The sequence below is a fragment of the Cicer arietinum genome, chromosome 4 (assembly GCF_000331145.2).
Source record: "Cicer arietinum cultivar CDC Frontier isolate Library 1 chromosome 4, Cicar.CDCFrontier_v2.0, whole genome shotgun sequence".
Taxonomy (NCBI): Eukaryota; Viridiplantae; Streptophyta; class Magnoliopsida; order Fabales; family Fabaceae; genus Cicer; species Cicer arietinum.
Genome location: NC_021163.2, coordinates 32,922,095 through 32,940,248, shown reverse-complemented (window position 1 = coordinate 32,940,248; position 18,154 = coordinate 32,922,095). Strand labels below are relative to the sequence as shown.

At 29.0% G+C, this 18,154-nt stretch overlaps 1 protein-coding gene, 1 long non-coding RNA gene and 1 pseudogene across 2 annotated transcripts; all 3 read left to right on the top strand.

Moving 5' to 3' along the window:
* Positions 1-701, top strand: part of LOC101490251 (histone acetyltransferase of the MYST family 1-like) — a 10,279-nt pseudogene extending 9,578 nt beyond the window's left edge.
* A 516-nt stretch (positions 702-1,217) lies between these two features.
* Positions 1,218-5,629, top strand: LOC140920185 (uncharacterized). The gene is made up of 3 exons (XR_012162845.1): positions 1,218-1,684; positions 2,599-4,441; positions 5,357-5,629. It is a non-coding gene; the product is annotated as an uncharacterized lncRNA (long non-coding RNA).
* A 2,920-nt stretch (positions 5,630-8,549) lies between these two features.
* On the top strand, positions 8,550-13,791 carry LOC101512490 (tyrosine--tRNA ligase 1, cytoplasmic). Its single transcript, XM_004513805.4, has 10 exons — positions 8,550-8,761; positions 8,840-8,990; positions 10,579-10,868; positions 10,968-11,064; positions 11,824-11,929; positions 12,013-12,095; positions 12,388-12,533; positions 12,687-12,792; positions 13,333-13,392; positions 13,511-13,791. Exons 1-10 carry the CDS (start codon positions 8,667-8,669, stop codon positions 13,529-13,531), a joined length of 1,155 nt encoding a protein of 384 aa, XP_004513862.1. The 5' UTR covers positions 8,550-8,666; the 3' UTR covers positions 13,532-13,791.
* Positions 13,792-18,154: the final 4,363 nt, after the last annotated feature.

Genomic DNA, 18,154 nt, shown 5'->3' with positions numbered 1-18,154 from the left:
TTCAATGAAAGCGCGTGTGTTTTACAGCGCTTGTGAAAAAAGCGCTGTAATAGGTAGTTAAATTCAATGAAAGCGCATGTGTTTTACAGCGCTTGTGAAAAAAGCGCTGTAATAGGTAGTTAAATTCAATGAAAGCGCATGTGTTTTACAGCGCTTGTGAAAAAAGCGCTGTAACTGATTCGAGAAAGCGCTTCCTTTTACAACGCTTTTTTTACAAGCGCTGTAAAAGCCTTATAATGTGATGCGCAAACGTTATATGACCTACTACAACGCTTGTTTTATAGCGCTTTGCATCAAAAGCGCTGTAATAGGTTCTGTTATTTTTAAAATATAATTACAACAGCGCTTGTGTTTAGCAAGCGGTGTAAAATGGGCGCTGTTAAATGTCATTTTTGGCATAGTGTCTTTCAGATCTTGGGCTGCTAGCCTACATAGGATATCGGAGCAGGATTCTATTGGACATTTTGAAAAAACATAAGGGAAACATTTCTATCAAGGAACTGAGTGATATGACTGCCATTAAAGCTGAAGATGTATTGGCAACTCTTTAAAGCTTAGAACCGATTCAATACAGGAAAGGGCAACATGTCATTTGTACGGATCCAAAAGTTTTGTATCCTTGACTCAAAGCGGCCGGTAGAGGCAGTCTCGATGTTGAAATTTGCAATTATGGATGTGATGCGAGTAAAATGAGATATTAAAATTTTTAAAATTTGGATTTAAATTTGAAAATTTGCGATTTGAGATGAAAATTATTGAATTTTTATTAAAAAAAATCAAGTTGAAGATGAAGATTATTGAGATTTTATATTTAATTGTTTTATTAATTAATTAATTAATTTTAAGTTTTTAATTAAATGATTAAATGAGTTAATAAAATAAATTTTAATTTAAAATATTAAATAGTGTAGTCAACAACAATTACAGAGTCAATATGCGCAACTTCATTTAAAATTAATCATGTCACCATTTTTTTACTAAAAGTGATTTATAAAGAACATTTTTAAAACTTATTAGAATTTGTAAAGATATAAATAATAATAAAAATTTATAAGAACTTAAATCAAAATAAAACATATTTACAAAGACTAAAACTATATTTAAATCAAATTTATATTTTAAATTCATATATAATATAATCATCTATACAATTAGTCGTACATAATAATTCGGATATTCTTTAAGAACTAAATATAGTCCCTATAAAAAAGATTAAGTTTATATTCTTTAGGGACCAAATTTAGTCCATATCAGCATGTAAGTTTATATTTCAAGAAATATTTAACAACATTGAAGTATAAACCATAATGTATATATTTGTCACATGCTCATATTTGGATCTTTTAACATCCTTCAAGAAAATATCCTACTCAAGAGGACATCAACAAAAACTATTTTAGTCGAGATCCCAAAACTAGGAAAATGCACCTCAGTTGTATATTTTGGTCAAAAAACCACATGATCCATGGTACATGTGGTAAGGCAATTGGATCTCAATTCCTTCCGTGAAGGACGACAAGTGGTCTAAGTTTTATCCAAAAAAACTTCAAGAAACAACTATAGTTGATCAAGATGGATATCCGATTTAAAGAGAAGATCAAATGGATACACTATCACAAAAAAAGTGTAATTGTTACGGACAACAAACATGTTATCCCATACAATACATCGGGTTTAAGTGAAGGTAATAATGTAGACGAAATAAAGCAATATATTAATTGTAGATATGTATAATGCTCTTGTACAAATGTTTTTTCATTTAATAGGTGAATAGGGATGAGAATAGACTAGGTCGTCCGTCATAGGCCTATGGTCTGGCCTACTTATGTTTGGTCTGGCCTGACCTATTTAATAAAAATGCTAGACTCAGGTCATTTTTAAAGTCTATTTATTTAAATAGGTCAGACTCAAGCTTATAAAAAAGCCTATTAGGTCTGACAGGCCGACCTATATATTTTATTATTTATTAATATTATTTATTATTATTATTATTATTATATTAATAATATTATTTCCTGTTTTAAATTCTATCAATTAAGCAATTATTCAGTAAGTATTCCATATTCAGTAATTGTTTCATATTTGGTAGCATTCCATATTTGATAGTCATTCCATATTTGGTAATTGTTCAATTAGGCCATCACTCGGTAGTCTTCCATATTTGTTGTTTCAGGGAAAAAAATCTATTATTTGACACAAAATTATTTTTTAGAGTTTAAATGATGTTTATTTCATATTTTTTAAAAATTATTTTAAATAGGCTTTTAAATAGGCTTACAGGTCAGACCAAACTTTTAAAAAGGTCAGGTCAGGCCGAAAAAAAGCCTATGATAGGCCGTAGGCCAGGCTTATGCCTAAAAAATAAATCGTAGGTCAGGCTCAGACCTTTCAAAGTCTGGCCTGACCTGGCCTATTCCCACCCCTATAGGTGAACAATCGATTTACTTTAATAGCTATGAACATGTTGATGGTGTGCTTTTGAAACCCAATGTGATTGAATCAATGTTCATGTCTTGATTACAAGCAAATAGCAAATAGCCAAAAGAAAGAAGTTTAACTTACGCACAATATGTTTCCATGTTTGTTTATGCCATGAAGAAAAGGAGTTGACAGCCACGGAAGAGAGATTATACTATTGGAAGATCAATTTGGGTTCCACCAATTATTCTATTTGATGATGATGCTTAATGTTGTCAAAGGTCCACACACTTTTGGATTAAATAAGGTTTTCAAAGTCCATGTAAAATTTTGAAATTTTATTTTTAGTATGTAAAAAAACATATATTTTAGTTCCTATAAAATTATTTTACAAATTGTTTTTGCTCTTGTTGAAATGAAACATACTATAACTTTTAAATTTTTGAATGACTTTATGAAAGCATATTTAGAATAATATACAATTTTTTTAACTTGGGTTGAATTAAATATGAATTTTTTTTAAAGTCAAATATTCAAGATAAAAGTCCTTAAAATATGGACCTAAAAATCAACTTTTGAGCTCATTTTTTGTATAAGAACTTTTGTATAATGTTGTAAATGTGTATGTAAAATAATCATTCAAAAACATATGTTGATGCTCCAATATAGACTAAAACTGTTTGCACAATAATTTTGTAGGGATTAAAATATTTGTTTCAAAATTTTATTTATCGAAAAATTTATTTAACCCTTTAAATTTTATAGAAATTTACTTTGCTATAGAGTTCTTATAATATGATTGGGAATACATATAAGCTATCAAAGAATCTAAAGATTAGGGATAAGTGAATGTCCTAGGAGATTATTTAGAACAATGCTTCTTTCTAGTACAATCAATAGGCCAAATCATGTTTGAAATAAAATGTGGCATTGGTTGTCAAATGAGATTCTTTATGCTCAAAGGAGATTGGCTAAAAACCAAGGTATGTTGTTTTGAATTTCTTAATTTAACAATAGAGATGACATCTTATAATGTGGATATTGGTTATTGCTTTATGTATTTATTCATTATAATGAGGTATACAATGGAGATGTCTTAATTTAACAATAGAGATGACATCTTATAATGAAGTTGAGGATATACAATTTTGTTAGCCAATGTTTTATTCATTCAACAACATCCCCAAGATAAAAAAGAATAGGCTAAATTACATTTGTGGTCCTTTAACTTAATCTCAGGTAACGTTTTAGTCCTTTATCTTTTTTTTTTCCCGACTTGGTCCTTTATTTTAATTTTAAGTGACAATTTGATATTTTATGTTTTAAAATTTCAACAATGTTATCCTTTTTTATACAAAAATTCAAAAAAAAATTCAATCAAAACTCATAAAATTAATTATATTCTTCAATATAATACAAATTTCATCAAATTCGTAACGCAAATCTTCAAATAAACTCATATTTTCATACTTTATTTGATATTGTTAGGAATAAAGGACTAAATCGGGAAGAAAAAAAAAAGATAAATGACTAAAACGTTACCTGAGATTAAGTTAAAGGACCACAAATGTAATTTAGCCAAAAGAATAAAATAATCTTTTGGTAACATTATTAAGCGAACTCAATTCAGATTATAGTGTCTTATGAGATAGAATGACAATTCTTATTATTTAGCAAGCTTAATTCATATACAATGCCTTTTTTTCTCATTATTAGTCGAAATTATAATGAAAACACTTAATAGTCCTTGCAATAGAAAAGTTGGAAAAAACATTGATAAAATGTATTTATAACTCCTTAATCAGATTTACATCTTAATGATGACGAAATCCAAAATTTGACTTTGATCGAAATTGAGAAGTACTTACAAACAAATAGAAAAATCCTAAAAGTTTTCCCTTTCATTCCATTTCCTAAAGGATATATGACCACTCAATTGGGCAAAAGACGATATACGAGGAGCGTAATTATATGTGGCACAAATGGAGTTTGGAATTTCAACAACAATTTTCGTTCCCGATTGGTATGATATTTTAATTGCTTAAAACCAATTATTATTATATTATTATTAGTTGCTAATTAAGATCGACAATTATAATCTTTTATTTCATTGAACATGATACATGACCTTCCCTTATTTTCAGAAGAACAAAAAGGAATTTACAAGAAAATAATGAATGTTGTTGTAAATCAAAATGGAGGAGTTTTTTTTTATTACAGTGCTATGTTGGACCAAGATAAACTTTTATAAGGAAAACTATCATTTTAAGAATAACATCAATTTGTGACTAAATTAAAAAAAAAAAAAATTGTGGCAAAATAAAATTTTCACAAACACTCAAATTTAAATTGAATGTTATTTGTGGGTAGAAAAACTCTCACAAAAAATGTATTTTTTTTTTGTTATTTGTAACTTTTGTGGCGGTAAAAAACAATTACAATATTGTTGGTGAGAAAAATTATTTGACTTTGTGGCGGTCAACACCCTCAATAGATTTTATTGAATAGAAATTTATAGCAGCAAATACCGTCACAAAATCATATTGTTGCAACACAAATAGAATCGACGATATTTTGTGGCCGCTTTAGACGCCACAAATGCTTTATTTTCTCCTATACCACAAAAAAAAAAACACTAGAATGAGGCATGCTATTTCTTTTGAAGTTAAATTATCCAACAATACAATAACAAATGAATAATTAGTTGAGTATATTATATCATTGTGTGCTTTTTTTTTTTATCTTAAAATATATGGTAAACTTTATCATAATTAACTCACACAACTGCAATGTCTCGATTCGAACTCAAGACAAGATGTTCAATCTAACAATATCGGCATTTGTCAGTTAAGTATTCACTTAATGACATATAATTATGTGTTTTATTTATAAGATTTTAATTTAGCATTATTTATTTATTTCATTCGTTCTGTTTTAGATATTGGAGCCAAATTTTTCGGATTATGTCAAGAGAACAAATTATACAAGTTTGATGTTATCTTCATCCTATTCTACACAAATTAGCTGCAAAGTCATACTTAAAGTTGCACACTCAAGTATAACTAAATTGGGTAATGGCTTGTTTTGTGCAAGGAATACAATCAAACCGAGAGAAAGATTGAAGTTTAAGTTTGTTGATGTAAATTTTTTTGTAATTCGGTGAATGTTAAGAAATTGGAAGGTTGATAATATTTGTTGAATAAATGGTCAATTTGATTCTCAGTTAATACTCTTTTATTAATTTAGTCTCTAATCTATTAAAACTAACTAAAATGTCTATAAATTGTTTATCCATCCATCAAGTTAATCCGTGGATTAATTATATTTGTTAAGTAACTTTTAAGATTTCCTAAACTATAAACATACTTTAAAATAGTTCAACTATCATAAAAACAATTTAATTTCTTAAAGTTTTTTTAAAAAATTTATTAAACATCTCATTTTTAATCCCAAACATATCTTGTAAACAAAATAACACTTGTATTGACTTTTTATACTTATTCTAAATTATATATTCAATATGGAAATTTACACTTACAATATTGCGAAAAATCATTCACAAATTCGAATGATACACAAACGTTTTAAAATCAAGTACTAAAAATAAAATGGAAAATTTTAAATGACTAAAGTTAACGAAATCTTTTATAAAAATTAAAATAAAATAGTAAAAATTTATAGAGATTAAATTTTTTGTAGTCTTAGAAGAGATGGGAAATATTACCATAATGAAGTTTCATATTCGAACTCAGGATATGACGTTCAACTTAACAATATCAAAATTTGGTTCAAATTGAGACATGACGTCCAATCTACTAATATCAAGATTTGATTCAAATTGAGACATGACGTTCTACCTAACAATATCAGTTAACATGTGGTCTCAAAAAAGTAACGACAACACAATGAAAAGGTAGAAAAATGATCAGATTCGGATTAACCCTCGGGTTACTAGTCTCATCCCAAATTACTTGGCAAATGATTATTTTTTGTTATTATTTTAATTATTATCGATTCAGTTTATCTAACAAAATTATGAATCACATCACTAACTTAATAATTCGTAGTTTGTAAGATAATATGAAGGGACAAATTAAGATCTAAAATTTAATCGATAAAATTGGATAAAAGACATATTAGTCGTATAAGTAAACACAATTATTACAACAAGTAACCACAATAGTTAACTGGAAAAAAGTCACGTAGGTACACTGTTTAAAAAAACAACTACGATAGATATTTTTTTGTCGGGAAAATTGAGATAGATAGTTTTAGGGATGTACATGGAGAGTGGGATGCAGATAGAACCGACAACTTGATCAATTAATCTAATTCAACTCTTTTTACTCGTATTTGGTCACGCTCGGATCCGACTACTTGTTGAAATCCATTTATAGTTGGTCAACGAGCACCCGTAAACTCGATCCGATCCTAGTTATATTAAAAAAAATGGTCAGATATATCAGTAGTCCAACAAGTTTCATTACTCTTCTTATTGGGATTTTCATCAACCCATCCACTTCCTTATTTTCTTCCATATAAATGGCCTTGTAATTTATCCTATCTCTTCCTACAAAGTGATATCATGGTTGAGTTAAATACTATTTATTTGAATATTATATTTTGTTATAATTTTGCATAGTAAAAATATAAATTAAGAAGTATTTTTTTACGATGAATTTAATTTAAATTTTTTATATTTATTAAATATATTATTTTTGAGTTAAATACTATTAATGAGCAAAAATGATACTCGTACAACAACTTATGTATATGATTAATTTAGTTTATATTTTTTAACTTTAAATTTATTAAACACTTTTATTTAGTATTTTACTAAATACTAAAAATAAACAAATGAAACATTACTAATAAAAATTTACGGTAGCTCAGCGGCGGACCACTTTTGGGATATAGAGACCATTCAAAATTTTCAACCATTTTTATGTTGTTTATAAGAGATATTTGAATTCTAATTTATTAAATTAAAATTGATACATTAAACATTACCCTTAACTCTTGTTCAAACCATTAGGTTATCCAAATTTTTATATTTATACTAAAAAATTTTGAAAAATGAATAACTTTTAGGTGTAACAAGACTGTGAAAACCAAATTATAGAAGTCTATAGATAATCCTTCATTTGTGTAATTTGATATATACTAATGGGAATGTGATGAGTTTTGATTAAACTAATATATATGTTAATTAATATAAATATGGTGGTATATGTTTTTGTAATGTTGAGTTTTATAATCGATATATTTTATGAATTGAATTGTGATTGTTAGGTTATTATTATCAAAATGTATGTTTAAGTCTAACATGTGAAGGTGGCATGCTACATGTGCATATTTTTTCTTCTTGTTATATAAACTAATGTGACCAAATGATATGCATCTGGTAAATTAGTACATATAGATCTTCATTTTATTAGTATGTGTTTATAAATTAAAATTTATTTTACCATTTTTATTAATTATTAAAATTGTACTTTTTTATTAGACTCAATTTTTAAGATTAAAGTAGAGCCTCCAACATCTTTAAGACGAATTTGAACCAAATACATTATTTTTGTAAACCAAATTATAATCTAGATGCCTATTATTAAAAAATCGGAGAGAATAATTTATAAAAAATTTTACTAAAACAACTATTATACTTATAAAATAAAATATTCAATCTAAATTCCAACTAATTTATGATTATATCAATCAAAATTTGATTTACTACACTTCTTCAATATATTTTTGTAGATTTACAACTTAAAATTCTTATATACAATACAATATTATACTTTTTATTAATCTATTAAAAATTTAAAAATTTGACTGAAAGTAACGTATTTGAAGATTATTGAATTATTGTTGGTTTTCCTTATGTATTTGAAGCTTGTTGAATTTATTTATGTATTTAAAAATTATTGAATTTTATTGTATGAAAGGTTGTTAGTTTTTTTTTTTAAAATTAAATGATGTAAATGAAATTTTGTAAGTTTTAAAAAATTCAAATATTAAATATATTTTCATTTAATTAAATTATTTTTGTTACTTATGTGTCTACCATAAAATAAAAAATAAAAAATAGGTGCCCGTAAACTTAGCCCAACTCAACCCAATCCAATTGTATCGGTTCAGCCTAACTCAACCCGCGTACATCCCACACTCCAGATAGTTTAGAGTGAACTGGGACCGAAGTTGCCATTTATTGTGTTGAAAGTCAAAACCCTAAATTTTGTCGAGAAGAAATGGAAGAAGAAGCCGTAGTGGTCGCAGAAGCACTCGAATCACTGTCCACCGCCGAATCATCGAATCCAAATCCAACAGAAACAACTCAGCAGCAGTAAGTAGTTTCTGTTCTGTTCTCTTTTATTCTGTTCTTTTCTCAACTTCGAAAATATTGAACTTACGTGTTCTGCAGGTTGTTGAGTGTGGAACAGAGATATCAGATCGTCAGGAGTATCGGAGAAGAGTGCATTCAAGAAGATGAACTTCTTAATCTCCTCGCTAAAAAGCCTGAGCCTGTTTGTTATGATGGTTTCGAACCTTCTGGAAGAATGCACATTGCTCAGGTCTCATTTTCTCTTTATTTATTCATTATTATTAATTAGAGTACGGATCTGAAAAAAATGAAGGAAAATGTATGAAATGCCAATACCATGTACACACTAAAAATGATATGTGAAATGGAATTGGCTGAATGCTACGTAACATTGATATTTTGATTAAAGACGTATTCATGTTGGCACCGACTCAACACAGATACTTTGATTACATTCAATAAATTCATTTTTTCATATTATTATCGGTGTCGACGGGTTAGTGTTCGGTGTTAGTATCCGTACTTCATAGGTTGTATGTATACAAATGGGTTTGTGTCGTGTTGTGTCAGAAACTTAGACACCACTTTCATCTGAAGTGTTGGTGTTGCATAGGGGAAAACAAATGTGTAACCCTAAAATCATACCAACCAAAAAAGCCTACACTCCTCAGTGCAAGTGCAATGTGAGTGAAAATACATTGAAAATTAGATTTTCATATATGACCAACATTGTTACAATTGTCCATAGCAATCCAGAAAAGTCTAATAATATGTTTGTTGACTCCTCCAGGATTGTGAATTGTCCATTTCTTGCTAGAGCCATTTGCAATTCCTTATAGTAATGGGTTATATTGATTGCTGTTGAACATCTGTGATGCTGGTACCGAATCGCTAAGTCTTGCGAGTAAACATGCACTGAATTAGGGATAGAAACCTATATAATACTTGCTTTTAATGAAAAGATGGGTGAGAGCAAATTTTCAAGACAATAATTAACAACTATTCAATTATAAGTAAATTGCTTCTACAAGTGTGCAATTTTTGTCTAGTAATATAAAAAATTATCGCATCCTCATGAATTAATTAACAATCGTCGAACTAGTTGAGATTCACACCGTTGATTATTCTCTATTTATTATCGTTAATATAGTTTCCTTAGTTATCAATTTAAATGAACAATGTACATTACAGGCAATTTTGCAGTATAAGATACATCATCAGGTACTGATTGACTAAATGTTTTCACACAATCAAGATCCTTGAAATGAATCTGTAGTATTACCACCATTAGATTCAACTGGAATCTACATGAAGTGCCTGCACAAAAAATTGCAGGAAAATTAATGATGCATTGTCCACCATATAACCAAAACCTTTCTTTGCCCGCTGCACTCAGCATGTTTTTTATGCCACATAAATGGTGCTGGCTTTTTGAAGAAGCTAAAACCTGGTGACTGGGTGTGTGTTGTAAATATAAATAAAAATCCACACTCAAGGAAAAAAGAAGAAAACAGAAAGCAGTGAGAACTGAGAAACGAAGTAGAAAAAGTATGGGATATGCTCGATGGATAGTTTTTTCAATCTAAAGAAATAACTGAGGCTTGGTGCCAAACTCAATTTTGCTTTATAATAACAAAACATGTGTTTTTTTTTTTTAATAAAGTTGCGTAAAGTTACGTTGATCATTATGCAAAATCATATCAGTTTTGAGTTTGACACTCTTTACTGTGAAATCAAATATGCACTAAAATGATTACTTGATCTTTCTATTATGAAAGGAATATTTTTGAAGGTGATATGTGATTTCGTAGTTACATTTTTTTTTTACTTATACCTAGGGTGTCATGAAAACACTCAATGTGAACAAGCTAACCTCTGCTGGTTGCCGAGTCAAAATATGGATTGCTGATTGGTTTGCTAAGCTTAATAATAAAATGGGAGGAGATTTGAAGAAAATTGAGACAGTTGGCAAGTACTTGATTGAAATTTGGAAAGCTGTCGGGATGGATTTGGAAGGAGGAAAAGTTGAGTTTTTGTGGTCATCTAAAGAGATTAATGACAGAGCTGATGAGTATTGGCCTCTTGTCTTGGATATTGCTCAGAAGAACAACCTTAAAAGAATTATCAGGTTCATTTTATTATTTATTATGGAAATGCTCTCATATGATCCCATTGAATAATGGATTTGGCTTTAAAATATTTCATGTTTGATTCTTCCAAATTATAGGTGTAGCCAAATAATGGGACGAAGTGAACAAGATGAATTAACTGCTGCTCAAATATTCTATCCATGCATGCAGTGTGCTGACATTTTTTTCCTCAAGGTATGCATCATTGATTGCTTGAACTTATGTGTGCATTGTTTGCATTGGTTGACATTTAAGTTATAGAATAGTGTCCCTATAGACTCATAATGGATGTTGTTTCTGTGGAGAGCTATTAAACAAATAAATGGATTTTGGAAATTATCGTAGATTTCATAGCCCTGGATGTGCCTGTACTGACTGCCAAATGATTTATTCTCTTTAACTTCAGTTGTTCTGTTCTTGGACTATTCCATCCTAGTTTCATATAATTTCTATATATTTAGTTGTAAACTGATAGGACACTGAGGCCCAGTAGGTTCGATGATCCAATCATGGGGCCCAAGTCACACACCTCACACACTTACAGTTAGGGGCCTCCCTTATTTTATGGGATCTTTCTGTTAGAAGAATGATGGAAGGTTAGTGGAAAAAGCATTCAGAAAGTATCTTAAGAAATTGTTAGGGGAATTCTTTTTCTGGTTAGGAGCAATTCTGCTCTAGTTTTAGGAGTTCCTATAACTCTTTTTTTTCTCTCCATTTTCCCCAGATTTCACCATTATAAGAGCTACTGCTCTCATTTTCCAGAAATAATATACTCTTTTCTTTCATTCAAATTCTGGTTTCTATCATAAACTAACTATCTGATAATGCTTTTTATTTCTCATGTTTGAGTATCTAGATGTTGTGCTATTTATTATGTCCTAGCTACATCTGTAGTTGTCTATTTGCTTGAAACATATTAGTGAATAATGCATGATTTTTTTTAATTTAAAATAGGCTGACATCTGCCAACTGGGAATGGATCAGCGGAAAGTGAACGTACTTGCCAGAGAGTATTGTGATGTTATTAAGAGGAAGAACAAACCCATCATCTTATCACACCGTATTCGCCAGATTTCCTTTCAGCTAGTGTATATTTAAGTTGTGTGTAGCTCGCTTACTAATTGATTCTGGGGTGATTTTCAGACATGTTACCTGGTCTACAGCAAGGGCAAGAGAAGATGTCAAAAAGTGACCCTTTATCATCCATTTTCATGGAAGATGAGGAGGTAAGCTGCTAAAAGGGCTATTAAATTTGTCATCATCATTCCAAAGGAAAATATCGTTTGTCCTATTAAGTTATATTTTGTGTTGAACATGATGAAAGCTTAGAAAATATTTTTTTTTTGCTAAAATTTGTTAACATAATAAAGAATGACGGAAAAATATTTAGTATGAAGGAATAAAAGGCTGTGATTTTATGTAAGATTTTGGCTATTTCTCACTGGTAAATGTTCAGTTCTTGTTATCGTTTCATTTTTATAATTTTGACCGCTCAATCTTTGTTTTTGAATATCATAGGCTGAAGTGAATGTGAAAATAAAAAAAGCATATTGCCCGCCAAAGATTGTCGAAGGAAACCCATGCTTAGAGTACATTAAATATCTTATCTTACCATGGTTTAACGAGTTTACTGTGGAGCGTAATCCAGACAATGGTGGGAACAAGTAAGTTTTGCTATTTCCCCATTTTGAACTTCATGTTCCATTTATAGTATTAGTTTCCTGAACCATTATGGTTGCCTTAAGTCTGTTTCTAAATTTTTTGTTCCTGTATTCAATTGTTTGGTTGATATGTGGTCATGCTCTCATTTAATTTAGGACGTTCAAAAGCTTTGAAGAGTTGATTGCTGACTATGAAAGCGGAGAGTTACATCCAGCTGACCTTAAACCGGCTTTGTCAAAGTCATTGAATAAAATTCTCGAGGTAATGTTTTCTTGTTATATTTATGCATCTTCCTTATACCCTCAGTTTTAAAATTAATCTCAACTATATGTACCAGGTTGGCAGTATTCTTTCTAAGCGTTTTGAAATGATGTTTAGATTGGTTTTGGTATACATGTACTACTTCAAATCAAATACATTACAATTTCTTATTTGTATTTTGGTTTGTCTACTTGTAATGTGTTGGCTTTGAAATTTCAATGTGATGGTTAATATATGATAGATCGAGACCCTTAATTAGTAGAAACTATCAGAGGAGCGCAAAGGGAAATGCCCTCTGATGTAGATATTGAGAGGTGGGGGCAATTATAACTTAGAAGCACCTTACCAACTAATTACTGTTACAGCTAGTAACCGATGTTACAATTATTTAGTTTACTGAGACTAAAATTGAGGAGGGAAGTTAGGCGAGGAAGAAATATCAGAAAAATAATTAGAATATCATATTTGGGGGCTCTGGTGTGGGATTTGGCTATGGACCTTTGGTTTGCTTACTAAATGATTATTTCTTGGAATATGCAGCCTGTAAGGGAACACTTCAAAAAGGACAGCTATGCTAATGGGCTACTAAAAAGGGTCAAGGTCAGCCTCTTTTTGAATTAGTAAAATGCATCAAACAATCATTTTGGTGTTGTATATATGTTTATCTATTAATATAACTGTTAATATAGTCTAAACTGAATTTATCATTGGTTTGCAGGCTTACAGAGTCACCAAGTAATGTGCTGATTAAAGACTTCAGGCAAATTTTTTGTATTTCTAAACAGTCCTAGAAATTTACAATGTTTTTAAATACCTTTTTTCACTTATAGAATAGTGATATGAGAAATGTGCTATATATTGAGAAATGTGGTATGCATCTTTGGGAGTGTTGAACCCTGCGGCATGTGTAAGAATATTCATCTAGTTTTTTGGATTTAACTCTTATATAGATAGGATGAATGAAACAAAGCAATAATGAAGTGCGGAAACTTATGATTATGTTTGGATTGATGGTTTGCAATGAAATAAAATGAGATGACATGAAATAGGATAGCATGATCAAATCTTGGTGGAAAGACAAGGTTATACTTTTTATTTATTTGGAATTTGAAAGATTACTTTTTGTTCTTTCTGCAAATGCACTAGTCACACTCTAGGGGAGTGTAAAATTGGTCAAGGACATGTCGATTGTTTGCAATTCAAGCTATGTCCAAAGTCTAGAATTGGACCTCATAATCCAGAAATAACAAGTTTATGAAGTTTCTAAAGAGAAAGAAAAATATGTTGAGTTGCAACAAATTAGTGAGAATGAAAAAGTTAGTGCACATAAGTATCAAAATACTAATTCTTTTTTTGGTTTTATTCATAAAGATTCAAATGAGAATTTTGAGAGTGTTGATTCCTCAAAAGGTTATTTATGAAGTCTTTTGCAGCAGTTATGCGGACCCACTTGAAACAACTTATGGTGTTAATATTGTCAATCAACCCTCTTTTCAAAATCTATTTAGATGTCGAAGAAACAGTGATTGCTATCAAACATACATGTAAATGAATTTTTAGAAATCCATATTGTTGGTCGTTGAATTTAAAATATAAATTATAAGTTAATAATTCCTTAAAAATATGTTATTTTAAATCTTAAATATATTTAAATGTAGAGTTTATAAATTTTAAAAAAATATTTAGACATTTTTATAAAAAATATATATTTAGACATATTATATTCTCAACATTTGAGCCTTGAGTCGACCTTAAAGATAAGTTGTGAAAGGGTACGGGGAGACCAACCAAGTCCATTAACAAAGAGGATTATTCTTCGGCAAAATACATTTGGATTTTATTTGTCTTGGGCTAAGCTAAGCTTGATAACTTAACACTCCAACAAAATGATAAACTTATTGATGAATTTTTAGAGATCCAATTTCACAAACTTTTCGTTTGTCAAAAGATACCACCTAATAAGAAAACAAAGAATGGAGTTGGATATATAGATAATGGCTCGCCTTTATCCTTGGAGTCCACTCTAGATTTAATAGAATATACAAAATTATGATCTTAAAGGGCAACGAAAAGTAACTAAGAACAATATTAAAAGAACTAAAGTGTTTATCATATTACTCCTAAATATATAAATAAAACAAATAAGCTTGAATATATAACATCCAACTTCATTGTTTTATGGTTCACATATAAATCAAGTTTTTCAACTAAGCAACACCATGGATACAAACAAGATAATTAAAAATTCTAGTAATAATGTATCTTTTGCAGTGTATGGTTGCTTGAATATTGAAGAAGGAAATTATAATAACCCTCCACTTGAGTCAAAGGAATCAAATCAATCAACATATTCACCAAACATATCAGATATATCATCATTATCATTGTCATCATTGTCGTGGTTATCATCACCGCCATCACCATCATCGTCATCGTCATCATCATCTATTGAGTCTAAATGTGATTTTTCGGAGTTTTTGGTCCAACTTCATATCAAGTAAGTGTCTTCGGAAAATCCAAGCTATTCTCTCTAGGCTTGAATATATGCAACAAAAAATGTTATATTTGATAGTGTAACTTATAAGCAAATGTCAACTATTTGTAAGTTTGGTTTGGTTCAGATCATACTTTTAAAGATTATTTTCATATTTAGAAAGTAACTTCACAAAATTAATGGTATTTTGTTTGAAAAATACCTTTGAAAAGCCTTACACTTTGCATGTTTTGTAAACCCTTTAAAAAATATATTTTATATTTAGATTGTTTGAATTGAAATTTAAATTATTAGCTTCATAATTTTAGAAGCATGAGGAGTATGTTTAGATTTGCTTAGTTAACGTGCTATTTCTTTTTCTCATGAATATGAGTTTGAGAATGTGAAAAGAAGATTATATAGTGTGTTTTTAGAAGTAATTAGGGTAATTAGGTAAAATTTGACCTATAGGAAAAAAAAAAAAAATGTTAAAATCAATTCAGTCTGGTTCAGAGAATAAACCAGTGCACCAATTTATAAAATTAGTTCGGTTTAAATTTTCAAATTAAAAATCAGTTTGGTTCGGTTTTTTCAAACTGAAAGTTAATTCGGTTTGGTTTTCAAGCAGTTTTAGTTCAGAACTGAACTTTGTCCACCCCTATTTCTATCATATTTAAGGCTATTACTCTAAAATTATCCTTCAATTTATTTAAAATTTATTTTATTTTTCAATAAACTTTTATTCTAATGGAACAAGTTCCCATTCATAGCAATTTAAAAAATATAATAATTTTTTTGTTTGTTATTATTTTAAGAAAATTAATGAAAATAAATACTTTTGTGAATCCTTCATTAGTAATGTATCAAACATTCTAAGGTATGTTTTGTTGATTACATGGCTCAAATGAATTCATTTCTTGTGCTATATAGGAGAGGGCTTTCCAAATACTATAGAGGAAAATCCAGAACCTTCAGATCCCTATCAGATGTAAGGTGTTTAGAAGATTTATCAAAGAAAGAGATTCCTCATCATAAAAAGAAAGCATATAGCCCATTCCAAAGTCCCAAGACAAGCATATCAAAGAAGGCTGGAAGGAGCTGTTTCACATCTTTATTATCTAAATGGAGTTAGTTTCAGGAGAAAACAACATACCCATTTTTGAATGGACCGTTGGCGTAAAAAACCTTTTTCAAGAATGCCACTTTATTTATATTACTTTCTATAATATATATTGTTTTACTAAAAAATATATTCAATCATTTAAATTGTTACCATACATCTAAACCAATACAAATTTAATGTCGTTAAAATTAAAAAGAATGAATCTACTTACAAACTCATAATAGTATAAAATGACAATATCTACAAAAGTTACAATAAAAATAACACGAATACTCAGGACTTCAGATCTATAGCGTTGATATTCAAATCATTGACTTAATATGTAATGAATCAGAGTTGATATATCATTATGAACCAAACGAATAGTGTAACAAGTTTAAGACAATGAAAAAAATAATATCGAATCTATATAAAAGTCACTTATTTAAATAACAAGAGAGAAAAAACGATTCAAAATGATTGATTTCGAGAAAAATTACTCCAAACCACCCTTCATCGTTGAATGAGAAAAGAAGAGAGAAATAGAAGGAAGGTTGAGAAAGAAACCACTAGGTTTTCTAAAATATATCTACATACATACATATAGGTTTTCACATAAACTTATTACTATTTTTTCAAATATCCCTTGTTAATACTATCATTTTATCTTAAAAAGTAAAAAGTCAAATTAAACAAATCAACAAAATAAAGGGTAATTTAGTAATGATAATACACAATATACACATTAATTAAAAAATTAACTATTTTGTTTTTTTAAAAGAAAACAACTAATTTTTTTTTAATATGCTAAAATTTGCCAGTCTTATAATTAGGGACGGAAGAAGTAAAACTTTGTCACAATTACAGTGGATTAAAGCCTATTATTTGTTACGTATAAAACAATACAAATAAAAGTTATTGGAAGAAAAACTCTTTAATTGATAAATTTAAAACAAAATTCAAACATGTATAATGAACACAACTATTACAAAATTGTTTATTTTAGATTTTGAAATACTTTTTTATAAACTATATTAGAAGTGGGGTTTATTTCTTGACTTTGATCATCAACTATAAACATCTTTAAACCCCTTCTTAATATCACCTTTAAAATACACAATATATAATTGTGTCAATGTGAAAACACAATGTGAGAGATAAAATCGTATCTACTTCAAATATTGACGTTGACTTTATTGAAAATTCTATTGATTGAAAATTAAATGGAATTATTGAGTAAGAAGGTGTCAATGAATATATACACCTTTTTACCCTTGATAATTTAAAGTTTCAATCATTGGCAATAAACACTCTCATTATGACTTTATATGCTTGCTAAACTCTGAATAAACAAAACGATTCTTCATAGCAATTAATAACCTCATTAAAGACATCATATGATTGATACTCTAAACTCTTTATAAATGAAACATTCTTCATTGGAAATTAACAACTTCATTAAAGACATTATATGATTGATACCCTAAATAGTGTATTTAAAGGAAGTATTATGCAAGAAAAGCATGCAAAATGACCTTGATAGAAATGAATATGCATTGAGCCATTCAATATATGCGTGTGTAGCCGCCATGCGATGGCATATTTATTGACATACACCTCTTCAAAGTCTATCCATTATTTTTATGACAAACAACATAGTTATCCAACCCTCTAGTCTAATATGGTAGTAATCGTGTACTAAATACCATCTAGTGGTAAAATACACATCACCATCCTTTTTCTCAACTCACCTCAAATCATTATCATTAAAATATGTTAAAATACAA